At 37.8% G+C, this 21,105-nt stretch overlaps 2 protein-coding genes across 4 annotated transcripts; one reads left to right on the top strand and one right to left on the bottom strand.

The window, feature by feature from the left end:
* Nucleotides 1–3,604: 3,604 nt before the first annotated feature.
* LOC119744431 (profilin-4-like) lies at nucleotides 3,605–11,745 on the bottom strand. 3 transcript variants are annotated; one of them, XM_038220359.1, is made up of 5 exons: nucleotides 11,424–11,745; nucleotides 8,100–8,228; nucleotides 7,433–7,567; nucleotides 6,668–6,773; nucleotides 3,605–6,546 (listed from the first exon to the last, which is right to left on the bottom strand). In XM_038220359.1, the coding sequence occupies exons 1-5, from the start codon at nucleotides 11,526–11,528 to the stop codon at nucleotides 6,518–6,520; spliced, it is 504 nt and encodes a 167-aa protein (XP_038076287.1). In that variant the 5' UTR covers nucleotides 11,529–11,745; the 3' UTR covers nucleotides 3,605–6,517. The 3 variants fall into 3 exon arrangements, with proteins under 3 accessions (XP_038076287.1, XP_038076289.1, XP_038076288.1); XM_038220361.1 differs by lacking the exon at nucleotides 11,424–11,745 and adding an exon at nucleotides 10,149–10,370; XM_038220360.1 differs by lacking the exon at nucleotides 11,424–11,745 and adding an exon at nucleotides 8,585–9,461.
* Nucleotides 11,746–13,683: 1,938 nt separating this feature from the next.
* LOC119744430 (protein FAM228B-like) lies at nucleotides 13,684–20,543 on the top strand. The gene is made up of 7 exons (XM_038220358.1): nucleotides 13,684–13,919; nucleotides 15,182–15,352; nucleotides 16,515–16,592; nucleotides 16,977–17,171; nucleotides 17,395–17,563; nucleotides 17,860–18,004; nucleotides 18,607–20,543. Exons 1-7 carry the CDS (start codon nucleotides 13,818–13,820, stop codon nucleotides 18,755–18,757), a joined length of 1,011 nt encoding a protein of 336 aa, XP_038076286.1. The 5' UTR covers nucleotides 13,684–13,817; the 3' UTR covers nucleotides 18,758–20,543.
* The last annotated feature ends 562 nt before the right edge of the window (nucleotides 20,544–21,105 follow it).

The raw sequence follows: 21,105 nt of genomic DNA on the forward strand, positions 1-21,105 counted from the left end.
ATTTAGCAGATGTCTCGGGATATACCAAGACAGATCTCCATAATTAGATTGTGCAATACATAATTTCCAATCATAGTAAAAAATTGCCCTCGTCAAGGACAGCTGCAGACGTCAATTGACCTCCACTTGCAGGTGTATGAAGTGTATGCCTGCACACTGGCACTTGCATTAATTGGTCGTAAATCATGTTTGTACTCGAGGATCGGTTGTGGGTCCAGAAATATTGGTCATGTAAATTACATGGATATATGTATGATGTTGGCCTGTATAGATATAATGTGAGAATGTTCACACGGTACTTGGCTAGAAACGTTTGAGAGTACAGACTGCACTTTCGTATTTGTTAACACAATGCAGTATGACAGATTCTACACTTTCGTATTGATGTTAACACAATGACACATTCATATATGCACATTTTCATATTCTGTTATTGGTTGGCTTGTGAATACTTTTGCTTGAGAAAAAAAATCAGCAATAAGTTGACCAGCTCAAAGTTGAACCTTCTTGCTCTATGGTTTATGTGGTTTTACGAAAACCAACACATGCTATGCGGAAATGATTTTTGTTTACCATAATATTTTGGAGGCTTGGGAATTTATTGAAATGCCAGCTATTGTGCTGTCTTCTGTAAATTTTTCAATGCATGTACTGCTCAGTATAGTAACCCAGTTTTGATCAATTTAGTGCCATGGCATTCCAGTACTTCCACGCTTTAGCGCTGCTCTTATCAAAAAAGCCCCGGCGAGCCAATACATGTATTTGCACAGGAGGTGGACTTCGATCAGAAGGGGGCGTGGTGCCCACTCCAGTGTGGAATTTGCTCAAGGACTTCGCGACTTAATTGAAGACTATAAAAACAGGATTGAGATTTGAGTGTTCGGAAATGACAAGCGTTTCAAATGGATGATAAATGTTGAACGGGGATATCACGTAGGCTACTTATGTAGCGTGGTGGGAAAAGTCACACTTCGGGATTGCATGGTCGATGTGAAATGTACCAAACCACGCCCACTGCCCATTAAGTAGCATTCGAACCATTGGAACCGGAATAAAACGCAACCAGAGCAGCTTATCCAATGGGCGCTAGCAATCAGCGGGGCGCGCGCGCGTGTATGACGTTTTTACTAACGAACCGGATAGGCCGCGCCCACTGCTCACGTGGGCAACAAGACGCGCGCGTTTATGTAAGCGCACGCATCTCTGACACAAATTACGGCTGTGATTGGTCAAAAAATCGTGGGCGGGGCTTAGTCAGCACTGACTTTCTAGTTTGGAGCTTTTTCAAGAGATTTCATTTTTCAGCCCAAGTCGAAAAAAAGTACAAGGGGTTAACCTTACATTTTGATCAAAATTTGGTCAAAAATTTACTTTTCTAGAATGACTCAAAAACACCTTTGGATGCAAGAACAACATGTTTTGATACTTCTAAGCTCAACATTTTGGAGTTAATCGTCAAAAATCACTATTTTTGGTTGAAAAGTACAATTTTTATGTTGATTTTTATCAAATGTGTGGACGCCTTTTTTCCTTTTTATGGAACAAAATGGCAGGAAAACGTTTGGAAATGTGTTGTTAGGCCTATCAGGCATCTTCCTAGCAATTTTCAAGCAATTTATTTTTTTTGCCAAAATTGACAAAAATTACAAGGGGTTAACCTTACATTTTGATCAAAATTTGGTAAAAAAATGACTTTTCTGGAAACGACTAAAAAATGCCTTTCGATGTAAGACAAACATGTTTTTTGATACTTCTGAGCTGAACATTTTGGAGTTAATCGTCAAAAATCACTATTTTTGGTTGAAAAGTACAATTTTTTTGTTGATTTTTATCAAATGTGTGGACGCCTTTTTTCTTTTATTTGGAACAGAATGGCAGGAAAACGTTTGGAAATGTGTTCTTAGGCCTATCAGACATCTTCCTAGCAATTTTCAAGCAATTTTATTTTTTTGCCAAAATTGACAAAAATTACAAGGGGTTAACCTTACATTTTGATCAAAATTAGGTCAAAACCCGATTTTTTTGGAATTGACTCAAAAATACTTTTCGATGGAAGACAAACATGTTTTTTGATACTTCTGAGCTAAATATTTTGGAGATTTTGTCAAATATAAATGATTTGTGTGGAATAATCATTGTTTTTGTTGATTTTTACCAAATTTGTGGACGCCTTATTTCCTTTATATGGAACATCTGTCAAGAGAACGTTTGGGAATGTGTTCTTAGGCCCATCGGACATCTTCCTAGTAATTGTCAAGCAATTTATTTTTTTTTGGCCAAAATGAACAAAATTACATTTTGATCAAAATTTGGTCAAAAAAACTACTTTTCTGGAAGCAGCTCAAAACACCTATGGCTGCAAGACGAACATGACTGTGGCTGAAAAGCACAAGAGCAACGGAACCGTGATCACCGATATTGAGAAGGTGGGTATGCATGCTTACTCGATTTTAAAATTTGAGTACAAGTATAAAACGATAGTACTTATATTTAAAATTCGCGCGAAAATTCCTAAGCGTGTGGTACGGTGGCTTCGTGGTATAACATCCTCCCGTTCCTAGCCCAGAGATCGCGGGTTCGACTATCGGCCGGAGTTCGAAATTTTGGTTTTATTACTAAGTACAAATCGATACTTGATATATTTAAAATTCGAAAAAAAATTCAAGAAGTGCTGGTGGCCTGGCGGTAAGACACGGAACTTCTGATCTGGAGACCCGAGTTCGAAACCCGGGGCTGGATTTTATTTTCGATTTCTGTAAGCGATTCTAAGGGTTTTAATTATTGGAAGTGTAGTTTCAACGGGGGGACCCAGATAGCGCACCCGGTAGAGGTCCCGGCGGGTAAGCCGGCGCCCCTGGTTCGAGTCCCGGCCGCGGCAACTCGGACTGGCTGCAGGGAAACCTGCGGCTGGTCCGAGTTCTGTATCGCTCGTCTACCCCAACTATATAAAATAAAATAAAATAAATAGAATTTTATTATTTTTTTATATAAAGTCTAAATTAAAAAGAAGTAAAATCTCCTCTGAGAAACATTGCCAGGACTCGAACCAGGGGCGCCGGCTTGAGCGTCAAGAGTGCCTACCGCTAGGCCAACACGCTCTTCTTACTTAAGAAGTGTTTGGAAGTAATATATAAATATTCGATTCGTAAAACCCAAACGAAAAAAAAAATTGGTTAAGTCCACGCGCATGCGCATTAAGATATTAAGGATAGAAGACAAAGTTTAAGTCAGCGCACATGCGCGTTTGTGTCAGTTCTTCGTACTTCAAATCAGTTTAATAAGTTAAAAAGTATATATTTTTAGAGTTTATACTTCTCCGGGGAAAAGAAATCGTGTCCTGAACAGTTTCTGCATTACAAAGTAAATTTGTTTCAGTCTGATATTCCAAAATTTGGGTTGAATGTTTGATAACACCAATCAAGAGTCAATACGAGTTTTTTTCAGGAGATTCAGCTAATACCAAGGATTTCAGGGGTAAATTTACATGCTTATACTAGTTCAATTAGCCAAACTTAAATCTTGGTGTTATACTTGGTAAATAATACAGACTGTGCAATGCAGGTTTTACCCAACTTTTTCTAAAAAAATATACATTTTTCACACATTTTGATTTTGTCATTCAATACTCCTTAGTATTATTGCCATTTCTTAACTCAACAGAAAAATACAGAAACTACATGTATTTAGTTATTTATAATACATATAACAGGATAGGGTTTCAGTTGCAAACAATAATTGTGAATTCATTGTAATCAAAATCAAAACCATATCTCAAACCACATCACTGTCACAAAAAGGTGAAACAGTGTCTTACAAATCCATCTTGCAGTGACACATCTATTTGAAATGCAATAATTCATTTTACAGCATCTTCAAGTCTCTGAGCAATGTGTTAAAACCATCTCAGCATCCGGGCAAAATATTCTTAACCTTCACGATTTGCTGGGATCGATTGAATATCAAGCTGACATTTCAAGATGTTGCAATAAATGATGTCTCTCAAGGGATAACATGGCTGGCAAGTTAGACAATTCATATTACACTGAATGCCATGCAAAGTTCAAAGACCCACATTTGCCAGACATGGAAGGAGATATACATGCAAGTTTTTTTAACACTTAATATTTGGTCTTAAATTTTTTTAAGATAAACTAAGGACCACTATGGGGCATGCATTTGTTTTAAATAAATGACAAAAGCAAATTGAGGTCATTAATAACCCCAAGACATAATGACGTCATGCTTTGTTTACACGTGCGCTTTCCTATGAAAGCAAGGTGGGACGCCAGCCAATAGAAAGGAATTCTGTATGAATAATTTCTAAGACTCTACGAACACGAATTCATTTACCAGGATTGAGATCAGGTGGAGGGGGAACACAATAAAAACGGCCGCACATGGTCTATCTATGGTACATTTGGAAAGAATGTTGCAACCTGACGCCACTTTCTTCTTCATATATCATCTCAATGAAGGAAGGTCAGTCATTGCAAAAGTGATGATAAGACATGAATCTGGGACTGAGAAACATTTCCAATTTTGTTACGAAATACTTAAGACAATTTTCTTGACTCTCCATAGACTCTGTACACAACCGCTGAAGTAGTGTCAGGTTGCAACATTCTTTACGTACATTATGTACATGTACATTGCAATTCTTCCATGCAAACCTTTGACCTAACAGAAAAAATAATACAGTGATGAAAACTTCTCATTTAGATTGTTTAAATCCAGGAATCTGGAAAAAGTCTAGAAACTTCAACCCCCAATTAACAATTGACATCATTATTACAGCCTTGAATGTGACTGCAATGAAAATCAACCAGCCTTTGAAATATTTACAGCTGATCCAACATTTGCATTCATTGGTTATGTTTATCAACATGAAGCGCATACCATTAATAACATACCATGGTATTCTATCACCAAACAGAACATTTCTTGACATGAATGACACCCAATACAGCACATGCTTAAATGTAACTACATGTACTTGTACCTTGTGTCATTTGCAGAGCTTGACAAACAAATTATAATGTGAATATGAAACTATTGCTTTCACAACATAAAAGGCAGTTTTCAATACCTCTTTGTGTGCTGATTGCTTTATTTTGTCGCTTGCACACGTTGAGCGATTATTACATGAAAGCTTGCAAACCACTGGAGTTTCTGTATTTACTTTAGAGTGGCATGATCAGGTCGCTCCGCACAAATATGCCTGGGGTTAGATGTCAAGAGTGTTCTAGTTTTAATACAGAGCAAAGTTCGTCTGCCATGGACCGGATCCGAACTCTATGGCACAGCCAAACGTAATTCAAACAAAGATCGACTAAACAAACTGTATTTTGGAAAGCAAACTTTGGTTTGGAGATTTCCGTCTGACAAAAGATGGGTGTAAACCAGTTGGAATTTGACATGTGTGTGCGCTTGGCTCTTATCAATGGTGACAAGGATTGCCTTATACGGTCATTTACAGTACTAATTAGGAGCTATCTGGACCGATGTGTTTGACACAACCCCCATTATCAAAACCTCGGTAGACATACACACTTTAAATATCCATGAGTTCAGTTAGCACATGCACTGCCATGGCGGGTAATTGACAGAGTGACCTTTCACAGCTGGGGTCAAATTGGTAGTCTCCATACCAGTCACTGTAGACCTTTGTAAATTAGTGCACAAACAAGTACACACTGACTGATTTATCTGCTGCCCTCTTTTGTTGATCTGATTCATGTCTAAATACTTTCACAGTAACCATATCTGATGAAATTTTTTTCCCTCCGCTCTCAAAGAAGCAAAGTAGTTCTAAAATTTCTGTTTTGCAGTCAGGATCATTTCTTGGTTGCTTTCCAACTATCTGTCCAAAGTTTGACTTGTATAAAACAAGTGAATATAAAATCAGATGCGTGTAAAGCAAGACAAATGTGGTTGTGATAGCAATGTCCCATTCAAAAGTTCAACATCAGATGCCTGAAAATTAGTGCCCTCAACATCCTTCATGGCATGATAGTTGAAATTGCTTTATGTCTGCCATCATTTAAGTTATCTGGCCAGCGAAAAAATTGTAAGCAAGAAGAGGTTGAAATCTTGTCTCCAGGATCAATCAATACGAGACGTTCCACAATTCAGACATGTAGTCGGACTTAAAAAATCAGAGATACAGACGTGAAAGTTGTGATGACTTGTTTGGGACATGCTGCGTGATCAGAAAGTGCCACATACGATGCGATCAGTCATAATATTGAAAAAGTACACATTTGCACCGACTATGTAAATGCAAGCAGCATCAAAAATGCTGGCTCCTCATCCAGGAATTTGGGAGCTGGGGTCTACCTCTGTCTTTCAAGAAGATGCTCAAGACATCATCAGTCCATGGGTGTTACAAACCATTCTCGAGTGGTTCAATTGTGACATCAGCACCTTCATGACATCAGCATCTTCGTGGCATCAGCTTTGGAATTCACAGGGACTTGGTCTCCTGGAACTCTCGTGGCAATGCGCAGTGAGGTTGGATTCACTTGTCTTTCTCTTTGAAGTAAGATGCTGGGGAAGGTAAAATAATAGAAGTGTAAGTTTGCAAAAGATTACTTTTGTCAAAAACTAGCTCAACCACATAAAGTTGCTTTCTCTGGTATCAACAACGACAACAATTGATGAAACTTACCTAGTTTTTCGACAGCCTCCACGCACACGCTGGGGAACATGTTGTCATTGTATGTACCAATGATGATGAGGGTGGCTGTTCTTACAAGAACGATTCCAAGCTTGTCCTAGAAAGGAAATTTTTTTAAGAATAAATATCGGAGGATAACGCACCTGTCTAAATTTTTAAAGAAAAAAATCCAAAATAATTCAACAGATTTTTCTGTCAATCATTTCACATTCATTGTAAGAAAAACAGTTGTGCTCGTTTAGACAATATTTTGTTTCTTTTATTGGAATATGAAGTTGAATGTGGGCTTAAGGTGGCAGGGTTGCAGTTATCCCAAAATATGAACTCTGTATGGGCTCCGTGCGCCAACAAAAGAGGGCGCCATTTTACCTAGCAACAACGTCCCATGGGCGGGCGGGCGGGACACATACATTTCACTGATGGCGTGCACCATTCCTTGTGTGTGATGCACGTACATCGGTACCAGGGGATTTGTACTATGTACACGAAGTGGCCGTGCTTCAACACGGCAAAATACTGCAGTCAGGCAAGATGGCGTCGATCGGTCACCCCCAACTGTACTTTCTATGCCGGTGAGGGGGTACTTGTGAACGGAGCGGATAGACTGTCTGAAATCAATATTTACAAGCCCGCAGCTCACACAGGGTTTGTGTGCATTCATTACTCTATGATTTCTTCCTTTAATAAACAAAATAAGGCTATGAAATGGGGGGGGGGGGGTATGGAATACAGAGTGGCGAGGCAAGTCAAACTAACCGATTTGGCATATATGGAGCTCTTGTCCGCTCGTACACATTGATAGATGCGATCATTGAAGTACAATCCCTTCTCTCGGGTAGCTGATGGATCCTTGAAGGCATCAATGAAACGTTGGATTTGATCATTGCTCACCTACAAGACAATCAAGAATACATTAAAAAAAAAGTTATTGGACAAATCTAGTATTTTCTTCTTCAGGGAGATGTTAGTTTCCATAATAGGGTTTTACACATTCAATGACATGGGCATCTTAGAGGCACTGGCAATTGTTGTCAGTGGGTCTGGGAAGTGGGCAGGGGAGTTAGGTGACTCCTCTAGACCCCTACTTGGCTATACCACTCAAACTGCTTCATTTCCAAGATTAACTCCCCAAGCCCACTTTTCCTTGCAGCCACCTTCCGATGGATCCTTTATTACATTGCAGACCAGAGGGACATGCAGGGCTAGTGTACATTTTGCTTTCAACTATTATTGTGTCTGAGTGTACTAAATGATGAGACCGGGAACACATTGCGTGTGAGAGGGTAGGGGGACCCGGGTTTGTGACATAGTCAAATAGACCTCTTGTGCATTCATAGTCATTAGTCAATGCATTCAAATGACAAATATACCTCCAAGATGGCCTCTGAATGCATAGGATCTATTGTGACATGAATTCACCTACCGTGAATCCAGCTGAGCTGGCCCTAAGTGAAACATCTCTGCGTCTGATGATGGCGCTATTCTCAACGTGTTCCGTGGCAATCAAGGCTCCATGGAGGAGGTTCTGTAGCTGGTTCATCTTGACACGGTCCTAGAAAACGTCAAAGAGAGATAAGACAAGAAGTGAATATTACTGGAAATGATTGCTGTACATTTTAAACTTTTAAAGTCATTTGTTTAAAATTCCAAATACGTCTGCAGAGTTCCAATGGATTGTGACTGACTAGTGTCATAAGCAAAAAGGGCTCAGATATTGCGTCAAACATTTGTGCATTTTCAATAAAAAGTAGCTTTGCATGATTTCAAAAACCAGAACTCGCACTGGTTCCTAGTCCGTAATCCACACGGTATACCATCCAACCTACAAAAGTCTGTAACAAGATAGGTATCTTGAGAACTGAGCTACTTGAGAATCTGCTGAGCTGCCCAACCATAAAGTAACCCTACCTGTGCTGGTCTGTGCGGTATCTCTGGATCTATGTGGTTTATGACAAGATTGACCAACTCCTCAATTTTGTCCAATCGCATGTAATCTCCGATTTCAACCATGACAGCGACGACAGAAACAGGAGGAAATTTATATCACAGGAAATAGTACTTCAGTTGGTTTTCTTTGAGTCCAATTTTCTTTTACTTCCAAATGCCTGCTGATGATCTGGCAAGAATACTGCAGGTCCCAAACACTAATCTCATAGTCCACTCATTCCGTAGAAATCTTGAAGTTACTGAACATCCACCACAATCCACAAGAACAAATATTGAAGGCAACTCGTCGAATCTTGCACATGTTCTGTACACGTACACCACTCCTTCAATGCATGCAGTTTCCAAACAAGGAAATGTACTGTGACTTATTCCCACATAAATTAAGCACCGTTCACAAACATGTAGTGCAGCAAACGAAATACAAAATGTATCCTGAAAGCTGGAAGAGCCACTCGTCAATGCACTATCTGCATTCCATCAATCAATTAACCAATCAATCAATCAATCAAGCATGCAGGTAGCCTTCGCTGTAAACCAAGTGTACAGTAGAGTCTATTTGCTGCATATTTTGGCCTTCATTTCTTTACAAAGACTGATCATATACAATGAATGCAGGGCTGCGACACACAAACTTTGCACTGTGAGTCATCAGTGAGAAATCATTCGTAAAAGACTAATTATTTCATCAAGTACCAGTAATTCATTAATTTATTAAATCAATATCACGCATCATGTGCCAGATTTAGTTATGTAAATTAGCACCCCAGGAAAGTAAACACTGTCCCATTCCTAGTGTATTGTTTGCACTTAGCAACAGTAACTAAGAAGGGGTTGCTGATCTGAGTGGGCACTGGGCAATGTGAAGAGCACCATCTATTGTTGTAATATGGAAAGGCTGAACTCTTTACTGACTGTATTTAGTTTGCAATGATTTTATCAAATGACGTACTTGTTTCCTTCTAAACATGAACAAATTGCTGGACTAAAAGTTGGCAATTATTAAATTAAATTATTTTCTAAATGACTTTAGAAACAGTTAAATAATTATTGTAAATGTCCACACGGGGGTAAGATTGATAGAGCAAATCTCTTTTTGTAATAAAAGTTCTCCATCAAATCAGATAATTTCTGTTTCAAAAAAAATAAATAAAGAATAATTTCTCATTGGTGTTTTTGGCTAAATTAAGGGGAACATTTTGTTCAAGAAAAATACTCCGACATCACATTTCTACACAGTACACAGAAAGATAGCTTGTCAAACAAAACCACTCAGTTTGTCAAAAATAGATGGAAACCAGTCATGATTCAATATCTTTACAGAAAAACACACTAGAAAAATATTCACAAGTTTACAAAATTAAGCAATACAAATGATGGAACAAGGGTACTAAGTATTAATGCTCAAACAGTGTGCTGTTCAGCAATAAGGATAAGTTCGACTTCAGAAAACAATGCACAGGTATCAAACTTTACTACATGTAGGACAAAATTACACCTGTTGTAGAATTACTCATTATTTACTCACCGGTATAGAGGAAGAAAGAAGATCAATCTTTAAATGTTTGTCAGTCATTGAATGCCTCAATTTTCATTCAGAGGAAAAATAGATCATCAATCTTGACAGATTGTACAACGTGCAGTCATGATAGCAGACATGAACACTGACAATACAGCAAGACTGCTGGACCAAGTAGTTCAGCTTCTCAATACAGCATTCCACTGTGAGATTTTGTTACATCCAGCCTGTAGCATTGATCCTGCCAACTTCAGCAAAGCACAGCAAAAACAGAAGCTCTCACAAGGCTACTTGAGATCAAATTCAGAAATATGAGCTCTCTGATCTAGCCAAAATACACTCCAAATTTTACAGGTGACTTGCTCTATGAAATATACATCGCCAAACAGCATTCTACTTGAAGACGGTACAAAGTATCCAGATTTTAGAATTCCACTGTGGCATGCTAGGATTTTATTTCCAGCACTGATTCAAAGGCTTCTTAAGCTTCTCAGTGAATGACTGAGTGGCCCCCTTAAAGACGAGCCGCCAGGGTACCCACTAGATGCCTTATGACTGCAAAATCACGGCCTAATCATGGTGTGCACATGTTGTGTGATGGCAAGTCAGGCAGGTGGTGGTCCATTCAACAACAAAACCTGATTATCTCAACTTGTAAAGCCTCTTTTCTCATCTTGCTTGTCGCCACCTGAAACTGCTACAGGCATTCGCTAAGTGAAAGGATTTTGACTGAGACCAAATCAGACAATCTCCTCTTGGCTGCAGGTTTAAGATTTCTAGGCATTGTCATCCTTTAGTCTGAAGACACTACCTATCACTAGAATCATAGCTAGAGGCATTCTCATCAAGCACAGCACTGTTTGGCTTGGATGGTTTACACCTACCGTATTGATAAAAGAGCCAATAACATCCGTTTTCCTCTAGGATACGCAATTACTTCAAGTTTACTCAGTTTTCTACCGAGTAATTACAACTGTGGGCTGTTTGTACCGAGAACAACCATTTAGCAAATAACACTATGCCTGCTCTCTTTTTACAACATAGATTGGAATAACATGACAACTTGTCCTCCTTTCGCCAATGATGAAGAAACTCAGTAAAGACTCAAGACAAGTTTTGTTTACACCATCCAGTATTGTATCATCTTGAGTTGTCTGCCATTGAGAACACTTTAAACATGATATTTCACTTTACCTGAGTACAGGAAAATATGGCAGTCCTACTACTTACACATGGATGATGCAAATAAAATATTTCTGTCTAACATCTTCATACTATAATTACCTCTTGGGTATCTCCCCTTAGATCGTCCTTCTCTAAGAATGAGACAAGAAGTGCCAGCGCTTCCATTCCCATGGTGAGATGAGATGATTTCAAAATAGAAGCCATTTCCTTTATGAGCACAAATGTCTTCTTCCCGATGACAAATCAAGCCAACCTAAGTGATACTTCTTACTGATAACCGTCCATCTAACATTAAGATGATTGCGAACTGCAGGTAGATTTACTCCAGATGGCATATGTTTCCACCAAATGTTATAAAATAAAGACAACATCAGGAACATCTCTTGCAATAAAACATCATTCAGCAACTGTCTTGAGATAGTGCCACAAAGCATATACAATGTATCTTCATGAACAATTCACAAGATTTTAGACTTTCATTTTCCCAACTTCACATCAAACTTTTGCCATTTAAAGACCAGCTATATTGCTACAACACAGAATCGGCCCTCGCGGATTTGTTTTCAATACCGAAATGGACTCAGTGCAAACAGGCCACTTAGATACCTACCTGTACCTCTTCCCCTGTGCAAAGACCGCTGGCAGGGATATGAAAGGCCTAACTAATAACGATTCAACCGTGTTTGACTGATGACCAAACATACAAGTGTTTGATCAGGAACTTCAGCAAACAATCAAACACCTCTCCAACTCTCTTGAGATGAGCAAATTCATTTTGAAGACAAACTGAGATGCGAAGCCACTAAAACAAATGTTTACCAAGCTCCTCCCCTAACAGTAACAGGCACACAAACAGATGGGCTTGTGCATAAGCCATTTCGCGGATACCGCCATTTTTGAAATAATACAGGGTAATCACAATGAAAATGCATCCCATCATGCAACTGTAGCCATGGTAGCTGAGCATGATGGGTCGTATTTTCATTGTGGTGCCCTCTAAAATTTCAAATATGGCGGTATCCACGAAACGGCTCATGGTTGACATGGTTGAATAACCAATAAAATGCATCTCTCTTGAGTCCAATTTTAAATAGTAAAAAGTCATTCATGCCAATTAATCATCATCATCCCTGGCAATTAACATGATTGTATGAACACACAACGAATTTCCCTAAACTCTACACCACCAAGATTTAATTTAAATTCATGGCCAACTAAAAGTAATTTTCAATTATCAGTTGCAGATCCGATTTTTTCTTCTTGACTGGAAAATGGTAAATAAGATGATTGGGACAAAATGTTGCAACCCTAAAAAATGATGATAAGACATGAATTTGGGACTAAGAAACATTTCCAATATTGTTAGGAAATACTTAGAACATTTTCTTGACTCTCCACAGACTTTGTACACAATCGCGGAAGTGGGGTCAGGTTGCAACATTCCTTCCGATGATAGTGTAAATTTCCTCAACACAATGTGAATTTAATGACTTATCAAACAAACATCATTTGCAATTTCAACATTTATCATGAAAAACAAAAGTATTGGGGAAAAAACCAAACAACAAAAAACACAAATATTATAAACAGCACTATCTGACTATCCTGTGACAATTTACCATACTATCTTAGTGACGGTCATTCCCTGAAAATGAACGCAAACTGAAAAAGTATGAAATTGTGAAATTATTCTAGTTTACGGTTTAATGATAGAGTTAGAATAGATGTTTAACTTCATTTGCATAACTCCCTGACTCCCCACGGCCGGCGGCCGGCCACGCTCAATTTTGTGAAACGAAAACAACACGCTAATTTTTTCCCAAGTTTGTAGAAGGTACTTCAATCCAAATAAGTATGAAAACTGCATCTTTCCCGTCTTTTACATGTGTAAATTAATCAACTTACCCGAAGATGGAACAAGTGAATGAATCAAATTCGGGATGCAGACGACAGCTTGCCCACTTTGTCATGCACAAATAACTTTTTCAATATGGCGCTGAATAAAGGTCAAAGGTCGTATCTATGACAGTTTAATAGACTTGCAACATGCTGCTGAGTATTTCAGTGACTTATTACTCGTGCTAATATTGTAAAATATCTGCAGTTTATTTGTCCCGTATGTGTATTTATGAGAAACAAACAGTTCAAAATTAATCCTTATACAGTTTTTCTTAATTATCATGCTTAAAATAGCATGAATGTAAGTGTTTAGAAGTTTGGGAGAAGAAAAGTTGCTGGAATTATATCGCCCAAATGAGCGCTATTTGGCGCATCCAAGAAGCTGGGTTGATAATAGACTGTGCACAAATTATTGGGCGCTTGGCGGCGGTGTTGGGCTACATATCGGACTTGGCAACAAAGCCGCACAAAGCGTACACAACCAGTCAACATGCTGCAAACCGTACCCCGAACGAACTCCGTACTGACTGACGACTAAATTTCTTAGATTTTAATCATAAAAATTGTCAATGGTAAATTAATGATCAAAGAGAGATGGCTACGGGAGAAAGGTCCCGTGGAATAAAGGTGCATTCTCCAGGACTTCACGAGGCTCTGGTGGCTGATGTTAAACCGACAGAACGCGTAAGATCATCGGTAAGTTTTGGACCAGGAAATGGTTTATCAATTTATTGCACTGTACTACCGCACTTTGTACGCTGCAGGGTGCCGCTGCAGTGCCCGGTAGGCTTTTGTCACGCTACGGTACGAAAAAACGTCGGAGTACGCCCAGTCTGCAAATTTTTTTAAAAAGTTTACTCCCAAAAAACCCTAAATGCCTGATTTTGGACCTTGTGAGTTGTGTGTTTTATTTTAAATGTACATGGTTCTAAATGAATCTTATTGAAAGTAGGCCCTATTTTTGGTTTCTTTGAAAAATTAATAATATTGCCTACATTTTTTTTTCTAGCCAATATATTTTTTATAAATGAATGTTTATTTGAAGTTTAATTCTTACATGTTTAACTTAAGCTGTCGGTTTTGTTTACCCTTTTTATGTTTTGCATTTTTATAGTCCTTGTTTATGGACTGTCAGCGTTAAACCTTTTTGAGTTATGAATCTCATTGCAGCTGTATTTTAACGAGTAATTTAATAAAAAGCGTTTTTCCCCAAAACCAAACTAATGAATGACAGATCTGTTCTTCACATTTAGAATATTGCTGAAATAAATTTGCACTTGTACTGAAGAGCCATCAGAAAGTTGTTTGTTTATGCTTGCACTAAGCTTGATTCAAGGTTCAAGATTCAATAAGACATTTATTCTATACTCCTTTTGGGAAATACATCGATAATTAAAGAAAATTAGAACATAGGAAAATAACAAAATCACTATGTATTGTACATATAATAAACAAAAATAATGCACGCTTGGAACTAATAATAAAATAAGAATTATGATCTATGTACAAGAAAAAAGAAAGAGCATGAGGCTGTTTAAGTAAGCTAGTACCAGAAACAGTCATTGAGTGTTGAACTGTCCTCATGCCAAGTCATATCAGGCATCAGGACATCGTGTTATTACATAGCAACCAATGAAGGGACACTCAGGATTCTGCAGTAGATTGATGTCTTTGTTAAATATTAAACAAGTGAATGGACTATTACAATTAGATTGCAAAATAAATGACATTTGGGTGAAAGCACCGTAATATTTCTTCTTTTATGGATCATATTTTTTGGAAGATATAGCAATTTAACAAACAAAAAGAAGTATTTTTCCAATTTTTTTTGCATAAAACTGCAACAACTGAACAAGTTTGATAATGACTGTATTTAACAGAAATGTAATATGGAATGTGTTTTCAGAATTTTCTTTTTAATTGTTAATTTATTTCTTTCTCTCTTATTTTTGTTAAAGCCCGGCAGGCGAGATTCCAGACGAAAGCTTCCTGAGACCAAGCGACCATGGTCAACACCAGCGATCAGCCGGTCAAGCACTACGCTATCAGCTAACAGCAGTCGGTCATCAATTGACCAGAGTGCCAAGATACAGAACTGGCTGTGCCAGAAATCTATACGTGGGGTTCAGGTATGTCCAAAAATACTTCAGTCAAAAACATGTAATGATGGTCAGACAAAAATGATTGAAATATCAAGTTAACATCTTTGGTCCCTCTCAGAATCACACCTCTGTTATGGAGAATCGGGGAACAAAGACGTTGTACACTCATCAAGACGGCTCCAGTAATGGTGGAGGCATTGTGCTATTCATTGTACAAAACAACTGCTCCATGACAGTTACTCTGACAATGTTACCCAAGAAACTTGCTCATAAAGAATTAATTTGTTGGACACTAAAGCAGCATATTCTCTGTTTTTATTCCCAAACCCAGAGTCAGAAACCTATTAATTGCTTGTTCTCCTCAGCGTGTTTGCCTTGCAAATTTACATTGGACCTTCCCCCACCTCGGACTGTTTACACAACCAAGACCCTCATTGATTCCAAACCCTCATAAAAAGACAAACCCATACATTGTAATTAGCACGGATGGAGAACTCTTGTGTGGAGTGTGGACATTAGTAGATTGGCCAGAGATCGTTTGCATTCCTATTCCAGATGACCATTACCAGTGCATGCTATTTAGATGGGCGTAAAGTAGTTTGTTAATGTGCATTGATTGCTTGTTGTGCCTAGCAACCCAGAAAAGTCAACAGATGTTTTGAATAATGTTTAACAGTGTTCTAAAATGATTAAAACTTAACCTATCTGTCAAAATGCCCAATACAAGTTAATGATTTACCAAATTATTGATGTACTATTGGCCATATCCAAATCTATTTTTGTTGTCTCAGTATTCACTCTAATATAAGTCTTTTAAATATAAATAAAAAACGTGTGGTATCTAGTGTCAAAATCAATAATCATCATAAAATGCTACAGTCAACAGTGTGTCCTGGGCAAACAATATTGAGCAGTACGGATCCATAGAACTTGCATCAGTGAACATTATGGACTTTGTGTTGTTTATTCCAAATCGACATATTAACACCTACCTATTTAAAGATTTGAGCTTGCCGCTGAAAGTATATTTGTAATATCACAAGTAATTTTTTCACAAATAATTTTTTCACAAAATAAAAATGTGTCCAGTTGCATATTTTTTTTTAAAGTTATTTCAAAATTATGTATGCTCTTGATATTGTCCATTTCACGTTTTTAACCATTTTTTTTCTTTTTGTTTGACATACAGGAACGGGCCGACCCTGAATCTAAAGAAACCAAAAAATTGTACATGGCAGTCCTAGACAGAGAAAACACATTCGTCAGGGTTAGTGTTGACAATTTCACAATAATTATCAAATTTTAATCATCAAAGGTCTTTGAACCAACCAATTTTTCTATCATTTTTCCCATTTATATTGTAAATCTCACTTTTTTTTCAATGTGTTCTCAACTCTCATTGTTTTAGAAAATCACATATTTGTATAATTTGTAAAGGCTGAATATTTTTCTCTCGTTATGTTTAAAATGATCCAAAGTATTGTTTCAGAATGGCATTCCATTTTCTCATTTGTCAATGTCGTTTTTTTTCCCAGAATAAATTTGTGATTACATGTATAATGAAATAAAAACTTACCAAGCAAATATTTAAGCTTAAGATTAGTTCAATAATAATAATGATGTTTGGAAATGATACCTTTTTACCTGGCAGGATGTTGATAATTTCTTGACGGAGAAATCCTTCCTGGACCTACGTAAGAAGGAGATGCTGTATAAGAAGTGGAATGAACGCATCTTTGCTCCTCTCCAAGAGCAGATCTACCGGGAAATGAAAGGAAACTACGCAGCGGTGGACAAGAGAAAGAGGGTGCTTTTCCTTGAGTATCTACGACACAGAAATAAAAAGGTAACAATATTTTCTGGAATGGTTGAATAAATATATCCATTTTTTAATGAGTTTAAATTTTAATTTAATTTTATTTTAAAATAATTTTAAGATAACACCTATGAGGAAAAGGGTTTGTTCTCAAATTCAAACAATTTTGTTTCCCTAGTTATCAAAACTAAACAGTTTTTGATTGATGATTTTGTTGACAATATTTTGTTTTCTTTTGTTTGTTTGTTGGCAGGGCTTTGTTTCTCTAGACATCTATGATCCCATAGAGTACGACCCTCTGAAGTTAGTCGTCCCTCGTCCAGCCCCCATCGTAGCACAGACTGATACACTGGATGATCCCCTCATAGCCCAACAACGCAATAGGAATGATGAAGATAGAACCATCATCAGATGTAGAACAGGTATGTGCGATAGAGAACATTAATGGTTTTTAGCTAGCTTTTCAAAGATTTTGGTAGCGTTTAAAAATGTTCTCTTTTTAAAAGACAATTTAAGGACACATTTTGTAGCTTTAAGGTTTTCTTTGTGGGTTTTTTGGATGCATACCATGTAGCAAAAAATAGATCCATGCCTTAAAGAACATACACAGAAAGGCAATGCCAAAAGTTGTATCGTTAACTTAAGGCATCCTGAGAAGCACGTGAAATATTCTCTCAGCAGTATAAGGTTACCATTTTCACTTTTTGTTCTATTACAGGGAGAACCCTTTCTGATTCAGCCGTTGAGGTCCAGCGCTTGCCACCCTTACCCCTCGTGCCTCTTGGTCGGCACGGAACCGAATGCCGTACCTGGCTTGCCATGCCTCTACATGACATTGAGAGTCCAGTCAGAATGAGCAGCAGGTCAGTAGTCTTTGACACACCAAACTTTTCAACTTCAAAGGCAAAACATGGAGGGGTTTGAAAAATAGTCTTCATCTCCAGTTTCAGAATCATTTGGAAGCCTTCCATGTCCAGACAATGGAAACACTCAACTTAATCCTCACAAGAATTTTGTGTCCTTCAAGCAGAACCATATCCCATGGCAAAGTTAAAGTTTCAACACCTGCTTTGTAAGATAAGATGGTATTCCCTGTCGATATTAGTCCTTTTGTAGTTCTTGTTACATTTTTTCCCCTGATATTTCCTTGTTACGGTTAATGCAAAAAAAAAATGAAAATCAAATTTGTCCAATAATGATATTCTTTATAACTAATAATTAAAAACTGTAACATGTACTAAAAACACAATTTTCAATGCAGAAATCAGATTTCTACAATTACAGAAGACTTAGGAGTTTGGGGTGTGTCTGTTTTGCTTCAAGTGCTCCAGGGTTCCCTTTTTTGTGGAATAGAGGGTATAGACAACCACAGTTTGTACAATTGATGTCTTGTAACCAGAAATCATTTTGAGTAATCCTACTACATTAATTTTCTATTTCCTGTTGTGACTTGTAATCTTTTCAGGCGACGCATGAAAGGTGTTTTCAACGACTCCCACTTTGACTTTGAGGAGTGGTCCAAGTTGACCTTTGACCCGACCATCGTGGACGAGGAGATGAAATGCCAGAAGAAGAGAGTGTACACCAGCCAACAACCCACCATGGTTTCTTCATAGACATAACTGGTATTCATCACAAGGTCAAAGGTCGTAATATCTGGTCACCTCATAACATGGTTATTACTGAGGAGCCACTTTTGGATTACAAACCTCAGGCAAAATTTGTTTTAAGCTATTCATTTAGCATCACTATGAAAATATCAACTTGGCATTAAAGAGGTTTACAGAACTGTATTATTTAGAGTCCTTGCCGTGATCTCAATTACATTTTGCAAACTCTGCACACGTTGGATGTGAAGCGTGTGGTGTAGTGTGGCTGAAATGTATGGAGACTGATTTACGCACGTTGAGGTTTGAAATTCGTGGGATTATCTAGATTATCAATTCACAAGTGACAACATTCCAAACAGAGCAGGGAGTACCAGGATTTGTTACTAATTCCTTACCAAGTTTTGTATTATTTGTCTTTTACTCTCGTCTCATTTTTTAAAACCTTTTTTCGCAATGAAATTCATCTTTTGAATATGTGGCCCCACAGATCCTAGATTTTGCCTGGTCCACATACAAGTGAGAAGCACGCAATTTGTTGTGTGTCTGCATCCACAAACACCTGTTTTGGGTTTTAAAACCATAATGTTATGTTTCCTCATTTTACAAAGTTTTTATTATTTTTTCAACTGTGCTAAGTTTCAACTCTTGTTTCTGTTTTTACGTATTTGCTTGTTGTGGGCTGAATCTGCTGCTTGACTTTATGCAATTGCTGTTTTTTCCTATAAAGATATATTTCATGAAATGTCTGTGCATATCGAACAAAAAAGTGTGAGCCTTTTTGCAAGGTTGATTTTTGATTTGCAAATGTTTTGATGTCATGAATCAGCCCTCTGAATACATTCCGCTTCTGACTTTCATATTGGTGGACTTGGGTTCTACTTTGAAGTATTTTACATTTGTGGATGAAGAGGAATTTAAGATTTTTTTTTTTTATATTCTAAAGTTATTATATTTTGTAAAGTAGTGAACCATTGCATTGATTTTGCTAATATGGTGATGGGTGTGGGGTTTCGATTGTTGTATTTTAAAGCAAACTTTGGTGTGTAGTTCTGCTCCAAGCTTCAGCTGAGGTGAAAAATGTCATCTTTAAAACAGAAATACCTGCCTCTCAATTTGCTTCAAGATGATGTTGCCTCAACCAGGTAGTTTGAGCAACAGCTCTGGATAAACACTGCAATGTTCGAGTGCTCAGAAAAAGTCTGATTAACCTGTCTCGTTTTGAACATTGAGGGCGCTACAGCATTCTGTCTGATGAGAGACTAGCCATCATGCCTTCTACTTACACATCTTGCTATGCAAAAAACACATACTTGGAAAAAAGTTGCTCAGTAGAAGCACTATGAGTTGCAGGTTTCTGGGACAAAATCTTTTATGAAAGCCTCATTTTGAAAAGCAGAACTACAGACTTAAAGTTATTAGCAACAGGAATGTATAAAGAAGCACATGAACAAAAGACAGCAATCTATGCACAATCTTGGTAAATTCTTCAAGTTGATAATGTACACTAACATTTGGAGCGTTGCACAATATTTCCTATGCACTATTTTTATTACACAGTGAACAAATTTGTAAAAAATGACTCGGGCTTTTACGGATTTTATTGGAGACAAAAGAACAAAAGTTAAGGTCAAAACAATATGTAAAATATGTAAAAACTAATGAAATGGAAGGTTCAAGGGAATAACTTACTTTTAAAAATACTTCGCATGATAGTTTCTTTACAAACGTTCGGGCTCGATAAGTGAGACGATAAAACATGTAATTAAAAGTGAAATAAAGATTATGAATTGCACAGATTTGTCTTTCTCTTTTTTGGTGGGGTTAGTCTTAAGGATCAGACATTCATGTGTGCAGAGCCACGGTCGAACGTCATATCCCATCATGTAAATTGTTGCGACCCCGTGCGCCAGTCAATCGGAATCGACTTTAGCAACTGTGACGTCATTTCGATCAGAAATATGGACTAAGGTGTTGATTGGTCAATTCGGATGCTATGTTTTTGTAATACAACAGCGGGTTACCGAAGACCCGATATACATGTACGTAGAAGGCGCCCGCTGAATGGTCAGAAACTCGAGGTCAAGTCGCAGTCATGTTTTGCATATATAATCGCCGAATCTGCTCGCATATCATTGACCCTTGCTGTGCACGGAGATATTCCATAGACAAGGGGGGGGGGGGGTGAGTTGATGGGGGAAATATCAAATTGTTGTCCTCAGAATGGAGTTTGTTAAAGGTGACTTATGTCAATTCAATTGGAAGATTATTTTACTTACCAAAAATGCGAAGGCTTCTCTTTCTCAAATGGTTTGAAACCCCCTAAGCCGCATTCTGCACACGCACAGACTCGGCTA

The sequence above is a fragment of the Patiria miniata genome, unplaced genomic scaffold, assembly GCF_015706575.1.
Source record: "Patiria miniata isolate m_02_andy unplaced genomic scaffold, ASM1570657v1 HiC_scaffold_7, whole genome shotgun sequence".
NCBI lineage: Eukaryota > Metazoa > Echinodermata > Asteroidea > Valvatida > Asterinidae > Patiria > Patiria miniata.